This window comes from Sceloporus undulatus, chromosome 4 (assembly GCF_019175285.1).
Source record: "Sceloporus undulatus isolate JIND9_A2432 ecotype Alabama chromosome 4, SceUnd_v1.1, whole genome shotgun sequence".
NCBI classification, from domain to species: Eukaryota; Metazoa; Chordata; class Lepidosauria; order Squamata; family Phrynosomatidae; genus Sceloporus; species Sceloporus undulatus.
In genome coordinates this window covers 74,396,306-74,415,000 of record NC_056525.1, presented here as the reverse complement: position 1 = coordinate 74,415,000, position 18,695 = coordinate 74,396,306, and the positions used below count along the sequence as shown (strand labels likewise).

The 18,695-nt window shown below is 38.5% G+C and overlaps 1 protein-coding gene across 3 annotated transcripts in view; it reads left to right on the top strand.

Moving 5' to 3' along the window:
• Positions 1-18,695, top strand: part of TESK2 (testis associated actin remodelling kinase 2) — an 81,141-nt gene that overhangs the window by 23,826 nt on the left and 38,620 nt on the right. For 2 of the 3 annotated variants that reach the window (XM_042463458.1, XM_042463459.1), the window contains 2 exons: positions 9,153-9,274; positions 17,109-17,157. In XM_042463458.1, the coding sequence (XP_042319392.1) occupies positions 9,153-9,274; positions 17,109-17,157 (171 nt within the window). Of the gene's footprint in view, positions 1-9,152; positions 9,284-17,108; positions 17,158-18,695 lie in introns of those variants that run through there. The other variant, XM_042463460.1, reaches the window with a different exon arrangement.

The window sequence follows — 18,695 nt, the reverse complement described above, 5'->3', positions numbered from 1 at the left end:
TGACAACTAAATCTCCTGCTATATTGCCTGGATACATTGTAAACCAAATACCTAGAGATTATGTGCTGACCACAGCACAAACTCTGTTGGCAAAGTACTGGCAGTCATCTCAAATGCCATCAATTCCATTTACCACTATAACTTCCATGGGTCCAGCCTATGGAATCCTTGGATTTATAATTTATTGTGGCACCAGAGCTCTCTGAGAGAAAAGGCTAAATATCTCACAAACTACAAATCCCAGAATTCCATATCATTGAGCCATGGCAGTTAAAGTGTTGTCAAACTGCATTAATTCTGCAGTGTAGCAGCAGCCCCAGTATTATAATGATGATGACGACGATGGTGGTGGTGATGAGGTGGAGGAGGATGTTGACAGGATTTATGGTACATTCCAAAATTGCCAACATTTGTCAATTAATCACACCATAAAATCCCAAAAAGTGATAACAAAACTATATATAAATCAGAGGGGCCCTCATTCTGTTACCATCTTTGAAAGTTACTGTACAAATCAACTATCAACTGTACTATCAACTCAGCAAAAGGACCTCAAAAGTGTATGATGCTCACTTAGATGTTCCGTTTAAGGACTCTGTTGTATTAAGAGTGCATGGGAGGCAAACGTAGACATTAAAATTCCTGAAAAAGATTGGCAATATATATGGTCCAATACTTCATTTGAAATTGTATCTACTTCTGTAAAATAAAATGTTGTTCAGAGGGGGTTTGGTTTCTGGTGGCATTTAACACCAGTTGGACTTTCCTATACAGTATTGATTGCATAACTCCTCCTGTATAGTGAAGAGGATGTGCTCAAAAAGGCATTTTGATATATTTGTGCCTTACATGCCCTAGAACAGTGATGGCGAACCTTTTACAGACCGAGTGCCCAAATTGCAACCCAAAACCCACTTACTTATCACAAAGTGCCACATTCCTCTGGCTTTCTAGTAACAAACTCTGGCGAACTCTGTACTGGGGTGACAGAGCGTGTGCCCACAGAGAGGGCTCTGAGTGCCACCTCTGGCACGTGTGCCATAGGTTTGCCACCACTGCCCTAGAAAATTGGTTTTCTGGCAGCAAATCTTAAGATATACTAGCCAAATTACCAAGCAACATATTGAATATGTTGGCAGGTGATTATTATCTCTCTTTGTAGATGAAAGTAAGGGACTTACATATAAATACCTTGTTGTCTCTTTATTAATTTCACTTGTAAGACTAGTGGCAGCTAAAAACTGGAAGTCAATTACTGAAACAAACTTGTGTGCATTGGAGAAAGATCTGGGATCTTGCTTTGAATGAAAAATTGACCGCATTCAGTAAAGAACCACACAAAGAAGAAAAAAAGATGCAGGCAATGAAATGTCACTACTTTTTTAGAATACATAAATGAGGGAAAAGGTCCAATAGGTCCACATTGGAGATTTTGGAAAGGTTTACTGGATATTGCATAACTATCTGGACAGATGAAATTGATAAGATGTCCGAACCATGCTCCTTGCTAAAAACACAAAACACATGTAATTAGAGAGTGACTGTATTCCTGCTGATTTAAATCTCTCTTCTCTTATAAATTATGCCAGAAGTGGAATATTTTTACATGTTTGTGTGTACACTGGTGCCTCGGGATACGAAATGATCGGGTTACGAAATTTCCGGGATACGAAAAAGTTGGATTGGCAAAAACTGTTTCGGGTTACGAAATATTTTTCGGGTTACGAAATTCATTTCGGCGCGAAATTCAAATGCTGCAAAGTGCAGCTATAGGCTTTCCAGTGCTAACGGAAAGCCTTTTCGGGTTACGAAATTTTCGGGTTACGAAAGGAATGGCGGAACGAATTAATTTCGTAACCCGAGGCACCAGTGTATTTTGGTAATGCAATAAAAAGAATACACTATAAAGAATACACTATAGTTTCTTCAGGTTAAATGTCGTGGCAAACTTTGGTTGATCTCAAATGGAAGTGAAAATTGCTTCTCAGTTGATACGTTTTAGTTAGCCTTAAGACTGATCCAGCTTTCCAAAATTGAGAAATGCTCTGTTACATTTATAACATGTTGTTTTCCATGCTGAATGCTCACAGTTTTCAGAAGTGCTCTGGATCCTTTGGTGCTGCTTTCCTGAGAGACTTACGATTTAAGTTGTAGTCAGCTAGCTGTGTTTTCTCTGAAAAAACAAATGAGAAGACTTCATGAGACAAGCTTTTCCAGTATTCTAAATTAAAGTATCACTCTATGATGCTTGAGGGTTCCCCCCACCAAAAGATGGAGGGTTTTTCTTAGCTATATATTTCTATATATGCTATGTACTTCAATATTATGTATTAATATTATCATTATAATACTGTATATACTGATGTATAAGTCTAGAAATTGTAGTCAAAAAATTGACTCCAAAAACTGGACCGTCTTATCCACAGCTCAGTTAAGTCCTGTAAAAAAGGGAACTGTCCCCTGGTGAAAGGCAAAGCATAATCCGTCCTGGAAGCACTGGCCCCCTTCTATTCTCTCATCCATGCAGATTTTAGTGTGAGCACAGTTATGTCTCCTGGAATTTTGTAAGTTCTTTAGCATTGTTTTACTTGGCTTCATCCTTTAGATCTTTTGTTACATGCCCCTAAATTTTACTCTCAATTTACCTACCGGTCATATCAAAATCCATAATTTTGACCCTAAAACCTGCCCTAGACTTATACATGAAGTCAACTTATAGTCGAGTATGTATGGTACATAAGAAGCCTAGCATACTACCATGTGCCCACGTCATACACAGACGCACTATACGCATATGCTGAAAGCCGTGCAGGGCGGTGCGTCCCATTTAGATTAACGGGGCATGCACCCATGGCGCGGCCGTGCCATCACAGTACTGCGCCACCGCCATATGCAAGAGCCCCATTACTTTGAATGGAGCTCGAGCATACACACTTTTTTTTACGCAGGGGCATCCGTAACGGGTCCCCTGCGTACAAAAAGGTGCACTGTACTTAAATGTTTTTGTGGCTGGGAAAATATTTTTGGGATATACTCATCATCTTTTGTGCTTGTACAATCATAATCTGTGTCATAATAAACTATAGAAGTAAAGATTTTTATCGCAACTACTTCCTTCATACAAGTTGCTGGGCTAGAGATGACCTTTGTATTCTCTAATGTTTGATAGCAGCTCATAAACTAGAAATAGCAATTAGAATTATGCCCTTAGTTATAAATTTACAATATAACACTAAACAGGCTTACTTAAAAGCAGGTCCTTATGGGTTTATTGGCCATTGTCCAATAGTACATAGGGTTGCAGCCTTATATCATAAAAGTGTGATTACCCAGTGTCAGTGTTATCAGTTCAAGATGCCAGTTTTTTGTTCTCCCTTGGAACATGGTTGTTTGTTGTTGTTGTTGTTGTTGCTGCCCTCGAGTCGACCCTAACTCATGGGATGAGACACCCCCAAGACCCTCTGTCCTCAACTGCTCTGCTTAGGTCCTGCAAATTCATGCCCATGACTACTGACTATCCATCTAACATGTGGCCATCCTCTTTTTCTACTGCCCTCTACTTTTCCTAGCAACATTGTTTTTTCTAGTGAGACATGCTTTCTCACGATGTGTACAAAGTATGACAGTCTCAATTCGGTCATCATGGCTTCCAGGGAGAGCTCAGGTTTGATCTGTTCAAGGACCAATTTGTTTGTCTTTTTGGCTGTCCTCGGGATACTTAACACTCTTTTTCCAGCACTACATCTCAAATCCATTGGTTTTCTTCCTATCTGCTCTCTTCACTGCCCAGTTCTCACATCTCTACATGGTAATTGGGAATACAATGGACGATTCTAACTTCAGTGCTTAGTTGTATATTTTTATTCCTTAGGCTCTTTTCTAGTTCTCTCTATTCCTAGTCTTCTGATTTCTTGGCTGCAGTCTCCATCCTTATCAGTGTTTGATCTAAGGTATGGGAACTCTTACTATTTCAATTTCGTTGTTATCTACCAGTACATTGAATTTATGGGTCTCCTTCTGTGGTCATTATATTTGTTTTCTTGATGTTCATCAGTAAGCCTTTCTTTGCACTTTCTTCCTTGACCTTCCTTAGTAGTTTTTCCAAGCCTGTCATGTTGTGAGTTAGTAGCATGGTGTTGTCCGCATATTAGATTGTTGATATTCCTTCTTCCTGTCTTCACTCCTCCTGCACTTCATATGATATTTTTGCATATATGATATTTTGCAGCAACCAAACAGCACAGCAACGATCCACTCCCTCTCGGGAGCAAAAAGAAGCTGCCGAAAGCAGCTTCCTGGAAGGGGTGTGATTGGCAAGCTCACACAGTGTGACTGCACCCCTTCCAGCCAGTGCTGTTTGGGTGCTGCGCCATGCTCACGTAATCATGGTGCCCCCGTGTGGATGGGGGTGAGCCATGATGGCAGTGTGCCAGCGGACTAGGGCTTCTGGACATGTAAATGCCTAGCCTCATCTAGCCCTAGTTTGCTGACAGGACGGCGGAAATTGCCCGTCTGTACTGCCTCTGTTTCTATAGCTGATGCAGTCTTTTGGGTCTCCTTTTTGCAGATGGGAATGCATGATGATTGTTTCCAGTCTGTTGGCCATCCTTTTGTTTTTCGTATTTGTTGACACATGTTGATTAACACAAGATAGGATTCTGTATGTGTGTATTGTAGCAGTTCAATTGGACTATCATCTATTTCTGGTGATTTATTTTTGCTAATTCCCGTATTGCAGCTTCCACCTTGCTTTTTATAATTTGCAGTTTATCTTCATATGGTACTTTGACCCATATGTCATTCATTTTTTCATCTCTTTTATATTATATAAATAATATATATATAACTTTTATATAACTTCTGTGTATTGCATCCAGTAATTTCTTCTTGATCTTGTATCTTTTTGCTCTCATAGAGCATCCCTGCTCTTGGTTTGAATTTCCCTTTGAGTTCTCATATATTGAAGAGGCCTCTAATTCTTCCTTTTTTGTTGTTTTCTTCTATTTCTTTGCATTGATCATTGTAGTAGTTCTCTTTATCCTTGCACACTAGTGGTTGTACAGTTGAATTCATGGGTCTGGTTTTGTTCCTCTCTCCCTTTTCTTTTGCTTTTTTTCTTAATTGCGTCAAGCATTTCATCTTTTATCCATTGTGTCTTCGCTTTCTTTTTGGTCACCAAAATTTTCTTCTTACTTTCTTCCTTGATTATGTCCTTGGCTTCTCCCATAACTCTTTTGGTTCTCAGTTGATTAAAGCTAAAAGTGCAAATCTGTTTCTTACATTGCCAGTAAATTCTGTTGGGATGTTGTTTAGATCATACTTTAGTATAATGATTGGTTTTGTTTTCTTCTTCAATTTTACTCTAATTTTTGATATAAGTAGTTTGTGATCTGAACCAGAATCAATACCTGGTCTAGTTTTGGCGACCAGAATAGAGCTTCTCCATCTTTTACATCCAGTTATATAATCTATTTAATTTTAGTATTAGCCATCTGATGATGTCCATATGTATAGTCTTCTTTTTGGTTGTATGAAAAAGGTGTTCACAATCAATAGGTTGTTGGCCTTGCAGAATTCTATCAGGGGCTCACCTGTGAAACTGAATCTTCCTATTATTTTTCTTTGTTGCCTGCTTTAAAGTTCCAGTCACCTGTGATTAATTTAATTTGATTAATTTAATTTGAAGTGCTGGTATGTTGTCATTCATAGATTCTCTCAATTTCATCTTTCTGTGCATCTGTGGTTGGCACATTTGCTTGGATTATGATGATATTTGTAGGTTTCCCCTATTGTCTTACTGACATGATTTGGCCTCACTTTGCATTGTATCTTTTCACTGCTTTTGCCACATCTCTGCTTAGTATGAAAGCCACCCCATTTCTTTGTGTCTTTTCATTTCCTGAGTAGAACACAGTGTAGTTATCTGAGTCAAATTGACCCATTCCTGTCCATTTTAGCTTGCTCATCCCTAGTATTGCTATGTTTATGCATTCCATTTCCCCTTTTTACTATATCTAGCTTCCTTTGGCTCATCCTTCTCATTTTCCACATTGCTATATGTGTGGTACTGCTTCGGATCATGTTTGTTTTGTTGGACATTGCTGCTTGTCTTTCCATCTTTTCTAATGTGTTTGTTCTTCTGTCTGGTGTAATTTTCCCTTGTTCCCATGTTCTATCATTGTTGTTCCTTTCGAATTCTCAGTTTGTGTTCTAGTCCTGTCTTTTGTTTGCTGGGGACTGTCTCATCACAGGGTTTTCTTGGTGAGAGGGTCTCATAAGGAGGGTTACCTTTGCCTGGTGACATGGTGGTTAATTTCTAGTGTGTATTCTATCTGCCTTTTCTCACTTCTGCTGATGGCAGTTATCTTCAGCAGAGATTCCTTATACAGTATGATAAGCTTTTGCAGGTATGAAAATGTATGTTCAAATTTTTCTCTCAATATTTTGCTTGGCATTGCTTGACATTGTTAAAATAATTCAATAGTATTATGATATAAAAAGCTAAAACAGAATAGTAAGAGAGTAAGCCAATGTGTTCAGTGATTTAACATCTTGCTTTGATTACAATTTCAAACATGATTCTACATTTAGTACGGAGTGTTACAGTTAATACTGACAGAACATGTATCCCTAATGTTACAAGCTTACATCTTGCATGCATTGGAAAGCACTGTTTATCACCATAGGTTCAAACAGAGGTCTCCTCACACTGGCCTCCTGGTAGCAATGTACTTCCTTGCAAGAAACCTTTTCACATATATCACTGCAGCTAAAATACACATCATGTTTATTAATCTGTTCTGTATCTCATACTGTTTTCCAATATTATCTTAACATTTAAACGTCTAAAAGTGACAATAGTTTCAGGAAAATAACATGCATATGAAAATGAATGTTATGTCAGACAACTCTTCAAGTTGTTTTTTTATGAACTGTGCAGAAGTAGTGCAATTTTTTTCAGTTGTCATAAGCTCTAAACTATGTGTTTTATCAGTGGCAAGACAGAGTAAAACTATAGCAGTACTTTAAAAACCTGCAAAACATACTTGACTAGTATTGGAGGGACAAAAGGGTTGTGTGTTTGAATGTACACTGTGAGAAGTAATCTTAGAGCCACTAAAATATAGTTAATAGATTTAGAAACAGTAATGCAGTTGGTGTGCACATCTGCAGACCATTTATGGTGCTGATGTTATTATGGCTGGAAGATCATGAAAAAATATAATGAAAATGATAAAATGATGCATAGCAACCCGTGACTAATGCTAAATTTAAAATGCCCTCCCTCTTACAGTTTGGTGGAGCTATACTGCATTTATTTGAGTACCCTGGGGGTTGATTCCAAATATAAAAGCAACATACAATACAATCAGCCAATTACAGGAAACTGGTGAAAGTAAAAACAAGGCTGGACAGACTTTGCAGCATTGTATTTTAATAGTAGTGTTTTGTTGAAAAAAAAATTAATCAGATATGGAATATACAGGGATGTGTAACAGTGATTTCCATCTTTCTTCATCCCCGTTTTGTCAGTAAAGTTGCACTGGGGTGCTAAAAGAGCTTATCTTTTCAATTGGTTGATTTTAGTAGTTGTGTTAATGCTGAGTTTTATTATGTTTTATTATTTTATTATTCGGCCTGGGAGGGAGTGAATAGACTGGCCCAGCTCCATCAGGGGCTAGCCTGAAGATAGAGGCTCCTCCCTCCATAACTGTCATCCTTCGGCCTGGGAGGAAGAGAATAGGCTGGCCCAGCTCCACCAGGGGCTAGCCTGAAGAAGAAGAGCCCTCCCTCTAGTCCATCTGCCTTGGTCCAGGCATCAGAGGGAGAGAAGAACCACTAGACTTCATCCCCATCCCCACCACCATTCCCTTCTCCTTTTGTGTCATGTCTTTTAGACTGTAAGCCTGAGGGCAGGGAACCGTCTTATTAAAAATAATAATTGTAAGCCGCTCTGAGAGCCATTAGGGCTGAAGGGCGGGGCATAAATAACGTAAACAACAACAACAACAACAACAATAATATATTGTACTTTTAATTATTCTATGAATTACTCCGATAATTTCATGTATAGGGTGGCTTATATATATATATATATACATATATATATATACATACATAGTTCAATACAGAAACCTTTATAGTGGCCTTCCACACAAGAAAATGTGGTTGACTTCAAACAACAAACAAATCATAACATTGATCTGTAGTACACCTGCAACAAAATCAAGCTATGTCTTCAGATTATATTTAGATGTTGAGAAAAGTGGAAATGGTATTTGCATAATTACTTCCATGCTGTCAATGACTATCATTCTTTGGAAAGAAGTACAGAACAATCATGAAATGGCTTGTGCATCATGTTACAGTGTTGATGTGAAAATATTTTTACAGGGAGACCATTTTTACTGTCATCCATATGATTAAATATGTGTAGGCCTGCCGTTAAAACAGACGTGGCCAATTGCTAATTTGGTATGGAGAAAAAAATATTACACTGAGGGGAATTTATGTGGAGTCTTACGGTGTTCTAAGGATACCATGGGTGGCCAAAAAGGCAAACAAATGAATCCTAGAATAGATCAAGCTTGAACTCTCCTTGGAAGCCAGGATGACTAAATTGAGGCTGTTGTACTTTGGTCACATCATGAGAGGACACAATTTGTTAGAAAAAGTTGTAATGCTGGGAAAGGTAGAAGGTAGTAGAAAGAGAGGAAGACACCACACCAGATGGATAGATTCAATCAGGGAGGCCACAGGCCTGGACTTGCAGGAACTGAGCAGTGCAGTTGACGAGAGGAGGCTTTGGAGAAGTTTCATTCACAGGATCACTATGAGTTGAAGTTGACTGGAACACAGTTAACAACAACAAACTCATGGTGTTAGCAGTGCCGTGCTTCACTAACTGCATACTATAAATCCATAATATGTAGTGTAGACATGGGTGGAGGAGTGAGGAATCTATTATTGTGTAAGTTTTCAAGTTGTAGGAAAGTTCTTAAATATCTAAAATGTGATTAATTATTTTGGCCACTATATATATAAGGAAATATAATAATTTTCTAAAGACTTACTATGGCAATTTATGCTTTTCTTGTGCTCCACTGTACTAATAGCTCATACCTTTTTTTCCTTTTGGATTTATTCTTTAGGTACGGCACAAGGTATCCGATCAGGTAATGGCTTTGAAGATGAATACACTAAACAGCAACCGTGCAAACATGCTAAAAGAAGTCCAGCTTATGAACAGGCTTTCACATCCAAACATACTAAAGTAAGAAAGGTGTGTGTATGTGAGTGTGTATGTAGAAGAAAGCATTTGTATGTGGAGGTGCAGATTGTGTTCTTATTTATTCATGATAGTCACTCATAGTTGGTGAGAATAGCATGAGTATATAAGTGTCTCTTGAAAATTGAGACATGCATTTTGCTGAGGCTTACATGTAGCTTGTTTAGTTAGTTCATTGTCCCTTTCTTTGCTTTCTAATCCTTTCTGGCATCTTGCTTTGGTGATCAGGTATTGTATTATGTCTATATGTGTGCCTTCAGGTCACCTGTTGACCAACGGTGACCCATTAATTTCATAGGGTATATTTTTGTAAAGTTTTTATTTTATTTTATTCATTAACTTATTCAAAAGCAGCAGCCTCATCACTCTGTGGCTCTGCCTGTATATGTGTGTGTATGCACATGTGCGCACACCTTCAAGTCACCTGTTGACTTCTCATGACCCCATGAATTTCATTGGATTTTCTTAGGCAAAGAATACTCAGAGGTGGTTTTTCCAGTTTCGTTCTTTGAAACATTGTAAAGGACATATCATGTACTGTAAATGTATAAGTCAACTTCATATAGAGTGACATAAGTCTATATGCAGCTTTATTCATATGTTTACCTGAATGTCCAGACCAGAAAAGGAAGATTGAGCACAAAGCCCATCTGTTCTCAGGGTGCTTGCATATTCAGGCTCCCCTTCAGAGCATTATGCATGGATTCTAAAGGGTTGAAAATAATTAAAAACAGGGTTGGCTGAATGTGCATAATTTTTTTTTCATAGTCAGAAACCTAAATAAGGCAAATCTTCTTAATCACAAGGAGGCATCTTACTACCTTTAGCCAAATACCATTACAAATAATTTTTAAATCTTTATATTAAACAAACTAAATGTCTAAAGTGCAGCTTGTATATATGGAAATATTGAGGGTGAGGTTTCCATCTAATCTCTTCTCTGCCCGTAGATTTTTAGCCCTTTAGGTGTTCAGTCATACTCTGTCCATACTAATTAGTGAAATAGTCTTGTTCAGGAAGGTTTTCATGCCAGTGTGAAAGTCACTAATTTTAATTTTTACAAATATGAGTACTAAATTAAAGTTAACCTCTGTGATGTAATGATTGCACTGTCTAAAGATCACAGGAAGGAAAGAAAACAACTTGCTTATCTTTATAAAGTGGTGGTGGGAATGGAAATAGAGACCATTTTATGTGAAGTACTAATAATTGTTTTGGAAGGTTAATGTTGATATGAAGTGGAGAGGGGTTACTGGCATATACTATCTAAGAGGAATATTACTATTGTACTTAATATTTATGTTTCCATCAGACTTCTTATGTATGTAGAGGGAAAAAAGGAGAACAGATCATTTAAATAATATGCACATTACAATTATTTTACTGATTGACTCATGGACTTGTCAGAATTGTTACAATACTTTCACATGGCCTAGAATAAAGGAAACCATTACATGGATTTGTAAGTGGTTGACCAGCTGAACCCAAAGGGTGCTCAACAATGGTTCCTTTACATCCTGTAGAGAAGTGACCAGTATGGTGCCCCAGGATTCTGTCTTGGGCCAAGTGCTATTCAACATCTTTATCAATGACTTTGATGACAGAATTGGGGGCATACTTATGAAATTTGCAGATGACACTAAATTAGGAAGAATAACTAATACCCAGAGGACAGGATCAAAATTCAAAATGACCTTAATAGACTAGAAAGCTGGGCCAAAGCTAACAAAATGAAATTCAACACAGAGAAATGTAAAGTACTACACTTAGAGCAGAAAAATAAAATACAGCCCTCCCTTCATCCACCATCTTGAGGGAGAGAGAGGCAGGCTAGCTCCATCAGGCCTGCCTAGAAGAAGAGCCCTCCCTTCATCCACCATCTTGAGGGAGAGGAAGGCAGGCTAACTCCAACAGGCCTGTCTGGAAGAAGACAAGCCCTCCCTTCATCCACCATCTTGAGGGAGAGAGAAGCAGGCTAGCTCCATCAGGCCTGCCTGGAAGAAGAAGAGCCCTCCCTCCAGTCCATATGCCTTGGTCCAGGCCTCAGAGGGAGAGAATAACTGCTGGACCTGATTCCCTCCCCGCCTCACCATTCCCTTCTCCTTTTGTGTCATGTCTTTTAGATTGTAAGCCTGAGGTCAGGGAACCATCTATTATCCCCTCTGTTGTAAACCGCTCGGATTCCCAGTGATTGGGCGGTATATAAATAAATCCTATTATTATTATTATTATTATTATTATTATTATTATTATTATTATTACATAGACATAGGATGGGGGACACCTAACTTAAGGAGACTATGTGTGAAAGGGATCTAGGAGTCCAAGTAGACCACAAGTTGAACTTAAGTCAACAGTGCGATGTGGCAGCGAAAAAGGCTAATGCAATTTTAGGCTGCATCAATAGAAGTATAGTGTCTACATCAAAGGAAGCAATAGTGTCATTATATTCTGCTTTGATCAGGTCTCACCTGGAATATTGTGCCCAGTTCTGGGCACCGCAATTCAAAAAGGATGTTGAGAAACTGGAGCATGTCCAAAGGAGGGTGACTAAAATGGTGAAAGGTCTGATTGTGATTCCCTACATGGCAGGGGGTTTGATTGGATGGCCCTTGTGGTCTCTTCAGATTCTGTGATTCACTCCAATATGCCCTGACTTCAGTGGAAGCATGAATTGGATTGTACTTGTACAGTCTTCTCAAGCATCAACCGAGCCAAGACACGTGTAAAAGGAGTGTCGAGTAGTAGATACTCTAAGGAGATATTTATTATAAATAACAAAATATAACTAAAATATAAGTCATACAAGATATTAAGAATCTTCCAGGTACAATATTTGTAAGTATACAGTGAATATAAAATGGTTAAAGTACTTCAAGATAACTAGAAATTTGAAGCATATGGCATTCACTACAGAACTGAGGCCACTGTTCTAGCACAGAGGAAACCAAACCATCTGTAGGGCAGTATTGGGGTATAGGATTTCTAATGTCTTTCCACCAGTGAATTTGAATAAGGGCAGAAAGTATAGGATGCTTTTTCAGTAATATGAAAAATAAAAATTCTTGTATCATTTACTTTATTTCGCTTGAAATATAAGTAAATACTGTTTTCATTTTAATGAACTTTTCAAAGATACTTTATAAAAAGTGGTTCAGTTTTATCTTAAATGTCCTCAGGAGACCACTTTAGTGTTGCTTCATATTCAGTGAGCATGTTTATTGTGTGGTGGTCAAGTTTATCTTGATCAAGATAAACAAGTGTCCCTAAATGTGTCTTCTTTGAAATATTTGTTCCATTTCTTTTTGTTCAGTTTGGGTTTTTTTAATACAAATTTGGAAGAGCAGTATCATGTGTCAGTCCTTCTTCAGTAAAATAACAAACATTACAGTAGGAAAAATAGAACCTTTGTGATTCAGTATATTTAACAAGCTCTATTATGGAACAGAGACAGCCTTGATCGCCTTGGTGGATGACCTACTCAGGGAACTGGACAGGGGCAGTGTGTCCCTGTTGGTTCTCCTGGACCTCTCAGTGGCTTTTGATACCATTGATCATGGTATCCTTCTATACCGCCTCTCTGGGATGGGGCTTGGAGGTACTGTTCTACAGTGGCTCCATTCCTTCCTGGAGGGGCGAACTCAGAAGGTGGTACTGGGGGACTCCTGTTCGACCCCCTGGCCGTTGACCTGTGGGGTCCCTCAAGGTTCTGTGTTGTCCCATATGCTGTTTAACATATACATGAAACCGCTGGGAGAGGTTGTCCAGAGTTTTGGGGTGCGGTGTCATCAATATGCAGATGACATTCAACTCTACTACTCCTTCCCACCTCAATCCAAGGAGGCTGTCCTGGTCCTAAACCAGTGCCTGTCTTCAGTAATGGACTGGATGAGGGCAAACAAGTTGAAACTTAATCCAGACAAGACAGAGGTGCTCCTGGTCAGTCGGAAGGCAGATCGGGGAATAGGGATCCAGCCTGTGTTAGATGGGGTCACACTCCCCCTGAAGACATAGGTTCGCAGTTTGGGGGTACTCTTGGACTCAGCTTTGAAGCTGGAGGCCCAGGTCTCTGCTGTGACCAGGAGTGCTTTCACACATTTAAAACTTGTACGCCAGCTGCACCCGTTCCTTGAAAAGCCAGATTTGGCCATAGAGTACATGCCTTGGTTACATCCCATTTGGACTACTGTAATGGGCTCTTCATGGGGCTGCCTTTGAAAAGTGTTCGGAAAATCCAGCTGGTTCAAAGAGCTGCTGCCAGGCTATTAACAGGGGCAGATTACAGAAACCATACAATGCACCTGTTGAAACAGCTTCATTGGCTGCCAGTTTGTTTCCGGGGACTGGATGGCCCTTGTGGTCTCTTCCAACTCTATGATTCTATGATTCTACAATTCAAGGTCCTGGTTATTACTTACAAAGCCCTACATGGCTCAGTTCCACACTATTTGGCAGACTATTTCTCCTGGTATGAACCGGCCCGGACTCTAAGATCCTCTGGGGAAGCCCTTCTCTCTGTCCCAACATCATGGTGGGGACACGAGAGAGGGCCTTATCAGTGGCTGCCCCTAGACTCTGGAACTCCCTGACCAGGGTGATCAGAATGGCTCCCTCCTTGATGGCCTTCTGCCAGCAGGTGAAGACCTACCTGTTCACACAGGCATTTAGGGAATTACTATAAGGACAGGCTGGGATGTTCAATGTTGGACCAGTTTAAAAATTCTTTTCAATGTACTTTTTATTTTATTGTACTATTTTTAAAAAAAAATACTGTGAAGCTGCTCTGAGTCCCAGTCCTGGGAAAAGAGCAGGGGATACACACACACACACACACACACACACACACAGAGAGTTAGAATGTGAGAAAAATCTCACTTATCTGTGCCTTTCTGTTTTTTTTTTAAAGCTATCATTATAGAGGGTTTTTTTAAAAAAAACACATTGCAAATTAAAATACTATGAACTCACAGTTGTTTAATTTTAGAAGCTGAAGCTAGGTTAGACCCGATCACTACTTAGAAGGGAGATAATCATACTGCCACAAATAATATGGCACATCTTCTGCTAGGGCAGGGGTGGGCAACATGCAGGAGCCAGGGTCCAGTTTTCTACCACCACCTAGCTTCTCTGTATTTGTATAAACAATACAAGTGAAAGCAACCATCAAGTGGCCGATGTTCTTCATTTCACTGAAAAAATATCCTAATACCTGAGAAACGGATCATTAAAATATCATCTAAAGAGCAAAAGAGAAGGAGTCTGTTACTCTTCCTGGGATGAGTATTCCATAAATGAGGTACCCAGCTAACAAACACCCCAAATGCCATTTTTTCTGATCTCAATGGGAGTATGCAGAGCAGGGTTTCTGATAAAGCTTTTTATAGACAAGGCAGGGTCATGAAGGAGGGATTTTGCTAAAAATTTATATACCATTACTTTACCCCAGAAACGATTTAAAGTTGGTGTGCATTAAAATTCAAAACAATAAAACTTACTCTAAACACTAATAGTAAAATTTAAAGGTTAAAAGCAATCAGCCAATTTCAAAAATTAAATTTAAAAGTGTAAGATTTTAAAAAATTAATGTCTGTGCAAATAATTGTGGTGATGGAAGTGATTTTCAAATTACTCTGTTATCTATTAAATAAGTACGTATTTTAGGCTTAAATTATTCTGTAAAGCTATTTGTTGCTCAAAATAAACAGTCTGATTTTGGAAATGAACTGGAAGTTTCTAAAGATCTTTTACCGTTGTTAAAATGTCCAGTCTGGGTGATTCTGGTTAACAACTTGACAACCAAATTCTGAACCAGCTGAACTTTTAGGCACTTTATGTTTAACACCCCTTATTATTTCTCTAAATAGCATGAATAATACTGGAACTGTGGCATTATCTGTATGTCTCAGATAAAGGGCTATTTGTCAAGAGCCTAGAATTACTAAATTAAATCAAGGTTTCTTCCTCCTCTGGAGGATTAGATTGCAGATGCATTGAATCTGACTTACCCAGAAGCTTTTGAATTCAGAAAGTGTATCAATGCAGAAACTTAGATAGAATTTAGTCATGCTTGTTTGGACCGTGATTTGCATATTTCTGGATAGGGAGATATATCCTCATCATGAGTTCTGTATAGTTATATTGCTGATTATTGTTGTGTGCTTTCAAGTTGTTTCCAACTAGTCACTCTAAGGTGAATATATTTATACAGTGGTACCCCGGGATACGAATTACCCAGCTTACGAATTTTTCGGGATACGAAAAAATCCCATAGGGATTTATTGTTTCGGCTTACGAAGGTTTTTTCGGGTTACGAAAAAAACCCCGGCGCTGTTTTAAATGGAAAGGCCGCCACCGGAGGGCAGCAGAGAGCTATTTTTTCCATTAGCGCCTATGGCAATTCGGCTTACGAAGGTTTTTTCGGGTTACGAAATTAGCCGCGGAACGAATTAATTTCGTAACCCGAGGTACCACTGTACCATATTCTATAGTCTTGGTCTCTGCTGCGGTGATTGTGGGAATGACCTTTCACGCTATTTCTCATCTTCTCACTTTTCTCATACATGGTTTTCAGTTTTAGAAGTAACTATGTTTTGTGCTGACAGTAAATGTGTATGCAAAAATGTTCAAAAATGGTTTGAATTGTAGTCAAAAATGGGTTTGTAAACTTTAGTTTGAGAGTCTTGGTGGCGCAGTGGTTAAATGCCTGTACTGCAGCCACTCACTCAAAACCATAAGTTTGCGAGTTCAATACCAGCAAAAGGACTCAAGCTTGCATCCTTCTGAGGTCGCTAAAATGAGTACCCAGATTGTTGGGGGCAAGTAGCTTACAGTTGTAAACCGCATAGACACTGTTAGTTCAGTATGAAGCGATATATAAATATGATCTTTGGAATAGCGGTATATAAATTTAAAAAAAAGCTGTTTGTTTATTTAGGTAGTGAGTCAAGATCTCCATGTATCACTGTCTCTAAACCTGAATAGCTTAGAAGGGCCTGGGGCTGAACAGGAAGCCCTTTTCCCAAGGTTGGTAGGAACACAAGAGGATACAGGACATTTCTAACCTACTAGATAATGGCTTTTCTTGTAGGGATGGTGGAGGCAGAAAATGTAGGTATGTGAATTTCTGTCATTTCCACCTACCAGCATCACAGGTATGTGGTGCAGTGTAGCTGTTGGCATCTAAACATGGGTCTGTACCATGAAGATAATACACACTATCCAATTTTATACTCATAAGATGTGCAGTTGTACAGGCTACAACTTGAATTACATAGTGGTATTTTCTAGCATAACAGATGTCCTCATTACCTTCAGCCAAATTTCTTCCCAACTGTTTTGAGAACAGTTGGGTTTCTTATCCAGGATGTCAGTTGTGACACTCAGTTTTGTAAACTCTTTCTCTAAACTTTATGAAATTCTCAGTGTTGCTGTATCTATCAAGTAGATAAAAACAAAGTGAATGCAGTTGTGTTGACTAGAAGAAAAATGCTGAACTCTGTGTTAGTCTAATCCCGTTACTAGGTAACTCAAAAGTTATAAAATACTGATCTCTGCTAACATTTGAGTTCCTTAGAATTCTTCATCAGACTTCATGACAAACAAAATAAGAGGATAGACCAAAATGAAAAAATGACTGCATACTTATACTTTATCTTTCTATTTTATGCAGCATAATTGATCAATACTTTGGAGCTCCTGTCACTTGAGTTTTATTTGAATTTTGTTTTTACATCTGCAACCATAATGAGAACCTGTTTTAAAGTTGACAAAATGCATTGCATCTGTTTCTCACTTACAGTTATTTGCTCTTGTTTTGCAGGTTTATGGGTGTCTGTGTACATCAAGGACAATTGCATGCCCTTACTGAGGTATGATTGCATTCATTAACCAACAAGCCCCTTGCACTAGTTATTCTACCTAAAACTGTGTTAACAAACATTGTTTACTGAAGTAATCTAGTATGATTCTCATCCATGTGTTATTTATATATGAATGCATGTGTGTGTGTGCGCACATTTTGCCATTCCTCACAAAGCGTTGAGAATGGCTAACAACCTGCACAGAATGCAACACAACACACAACCACCATTAAAACAGAATTTTAAAAATAATATATTATAAAATGCAATAAAACCATCAGCAAAAGCCAGCAACTAAACAAATGAGTCATTTGCTGTCCCACAAAAGCTTTTGCAAACCAAATGCATTTTCATCTGATAATTAAATGACAACAGCAAGAGGAAGAGTCTGGTTTCCATTGGGTGGTCATTCTATAGCTGAAAGAATCTTGCCATGTGTTTTAGGCCAACATACAAGCAGAAACTCCTCAACTGATCTTAAATCCTGCATTGGTCAATACTCGGTGGAGAAAATATTTCATTCTTTGATCCTGAGCCATTTAGAGCTTTGTATATTAGTACTAGCACCTTGAATTGGGTCAATGCACAGATTTCTAACCTGGAGTTATATATTCACCTTTCATTGTCCTGGTCAACATATTGGTAGAAAACATTTTCTGCTAGTTGTAGCCTCTTTACTATCTTCAACAGAAGACCTATGTAGAGAACACTGTGGTTAACCATCCAATTAATATTAATTGCAAGTGTTTTCATAATCTAGCCTCTTGATTTTTAATATCATCACTTTAATTGGAACCAAGTAATAGAACATAGGACCATTTATGCCCTATGCTTCTATAGCATAACACTGCTGGTGTTCTTTATTTAGAACTTTATTATTGTAGTTTCATAGGATGTCCTTGCCACAGTAGACTATAAGTGAAAATATATATTACAAGAACTAATGATGTAATGATGGTAACAGATAGCAATTTGGAGGATTTAGCAGAATTAATCTGGCTCAGCATGCAGCCTGGGACCTGGGTGGGCCTGCATTTGCCGAGGAGTCAAGGGAGCAACAGAGTAATGTCTGAACTCAACCAAGACTGAATTGAGACTGCCCAATGGTTCCTGTGATAAGTGGAGTTGAGGTGTGTAGCAGCAGATTTTGTGCCATTGTTTTGTGTAGGCTTCAGCACTGTTCTTGGCCATTCTCTGGATCTTTCCTTCTTATTTGCAGTTCTTTACAGTCATTACATTCTAAAGTGCTTAGAATAGTGGTTCCCAGCTTTTCCTATGCCCCACACCTCTAGGAAATGTTTGATAAAAGTAATATCACATTTGAAGACAAAGAAGTCTAATTTCTAATCTTTGAACCACATATTGAACCACATACAATACTGTGGATGAACAAGTTGAACTTTTTTAAAAAATAAGTTTTTAACTCAGTGCATAAAATGACATTTTAAAAAGAGCAGTTAGATTCTAATTTATTCAGAAAAATGAGTGATGACTCATGACTTGTCACTCAAGGGCACAAGCCACTTTTGGTTGCATCCCATGAAATA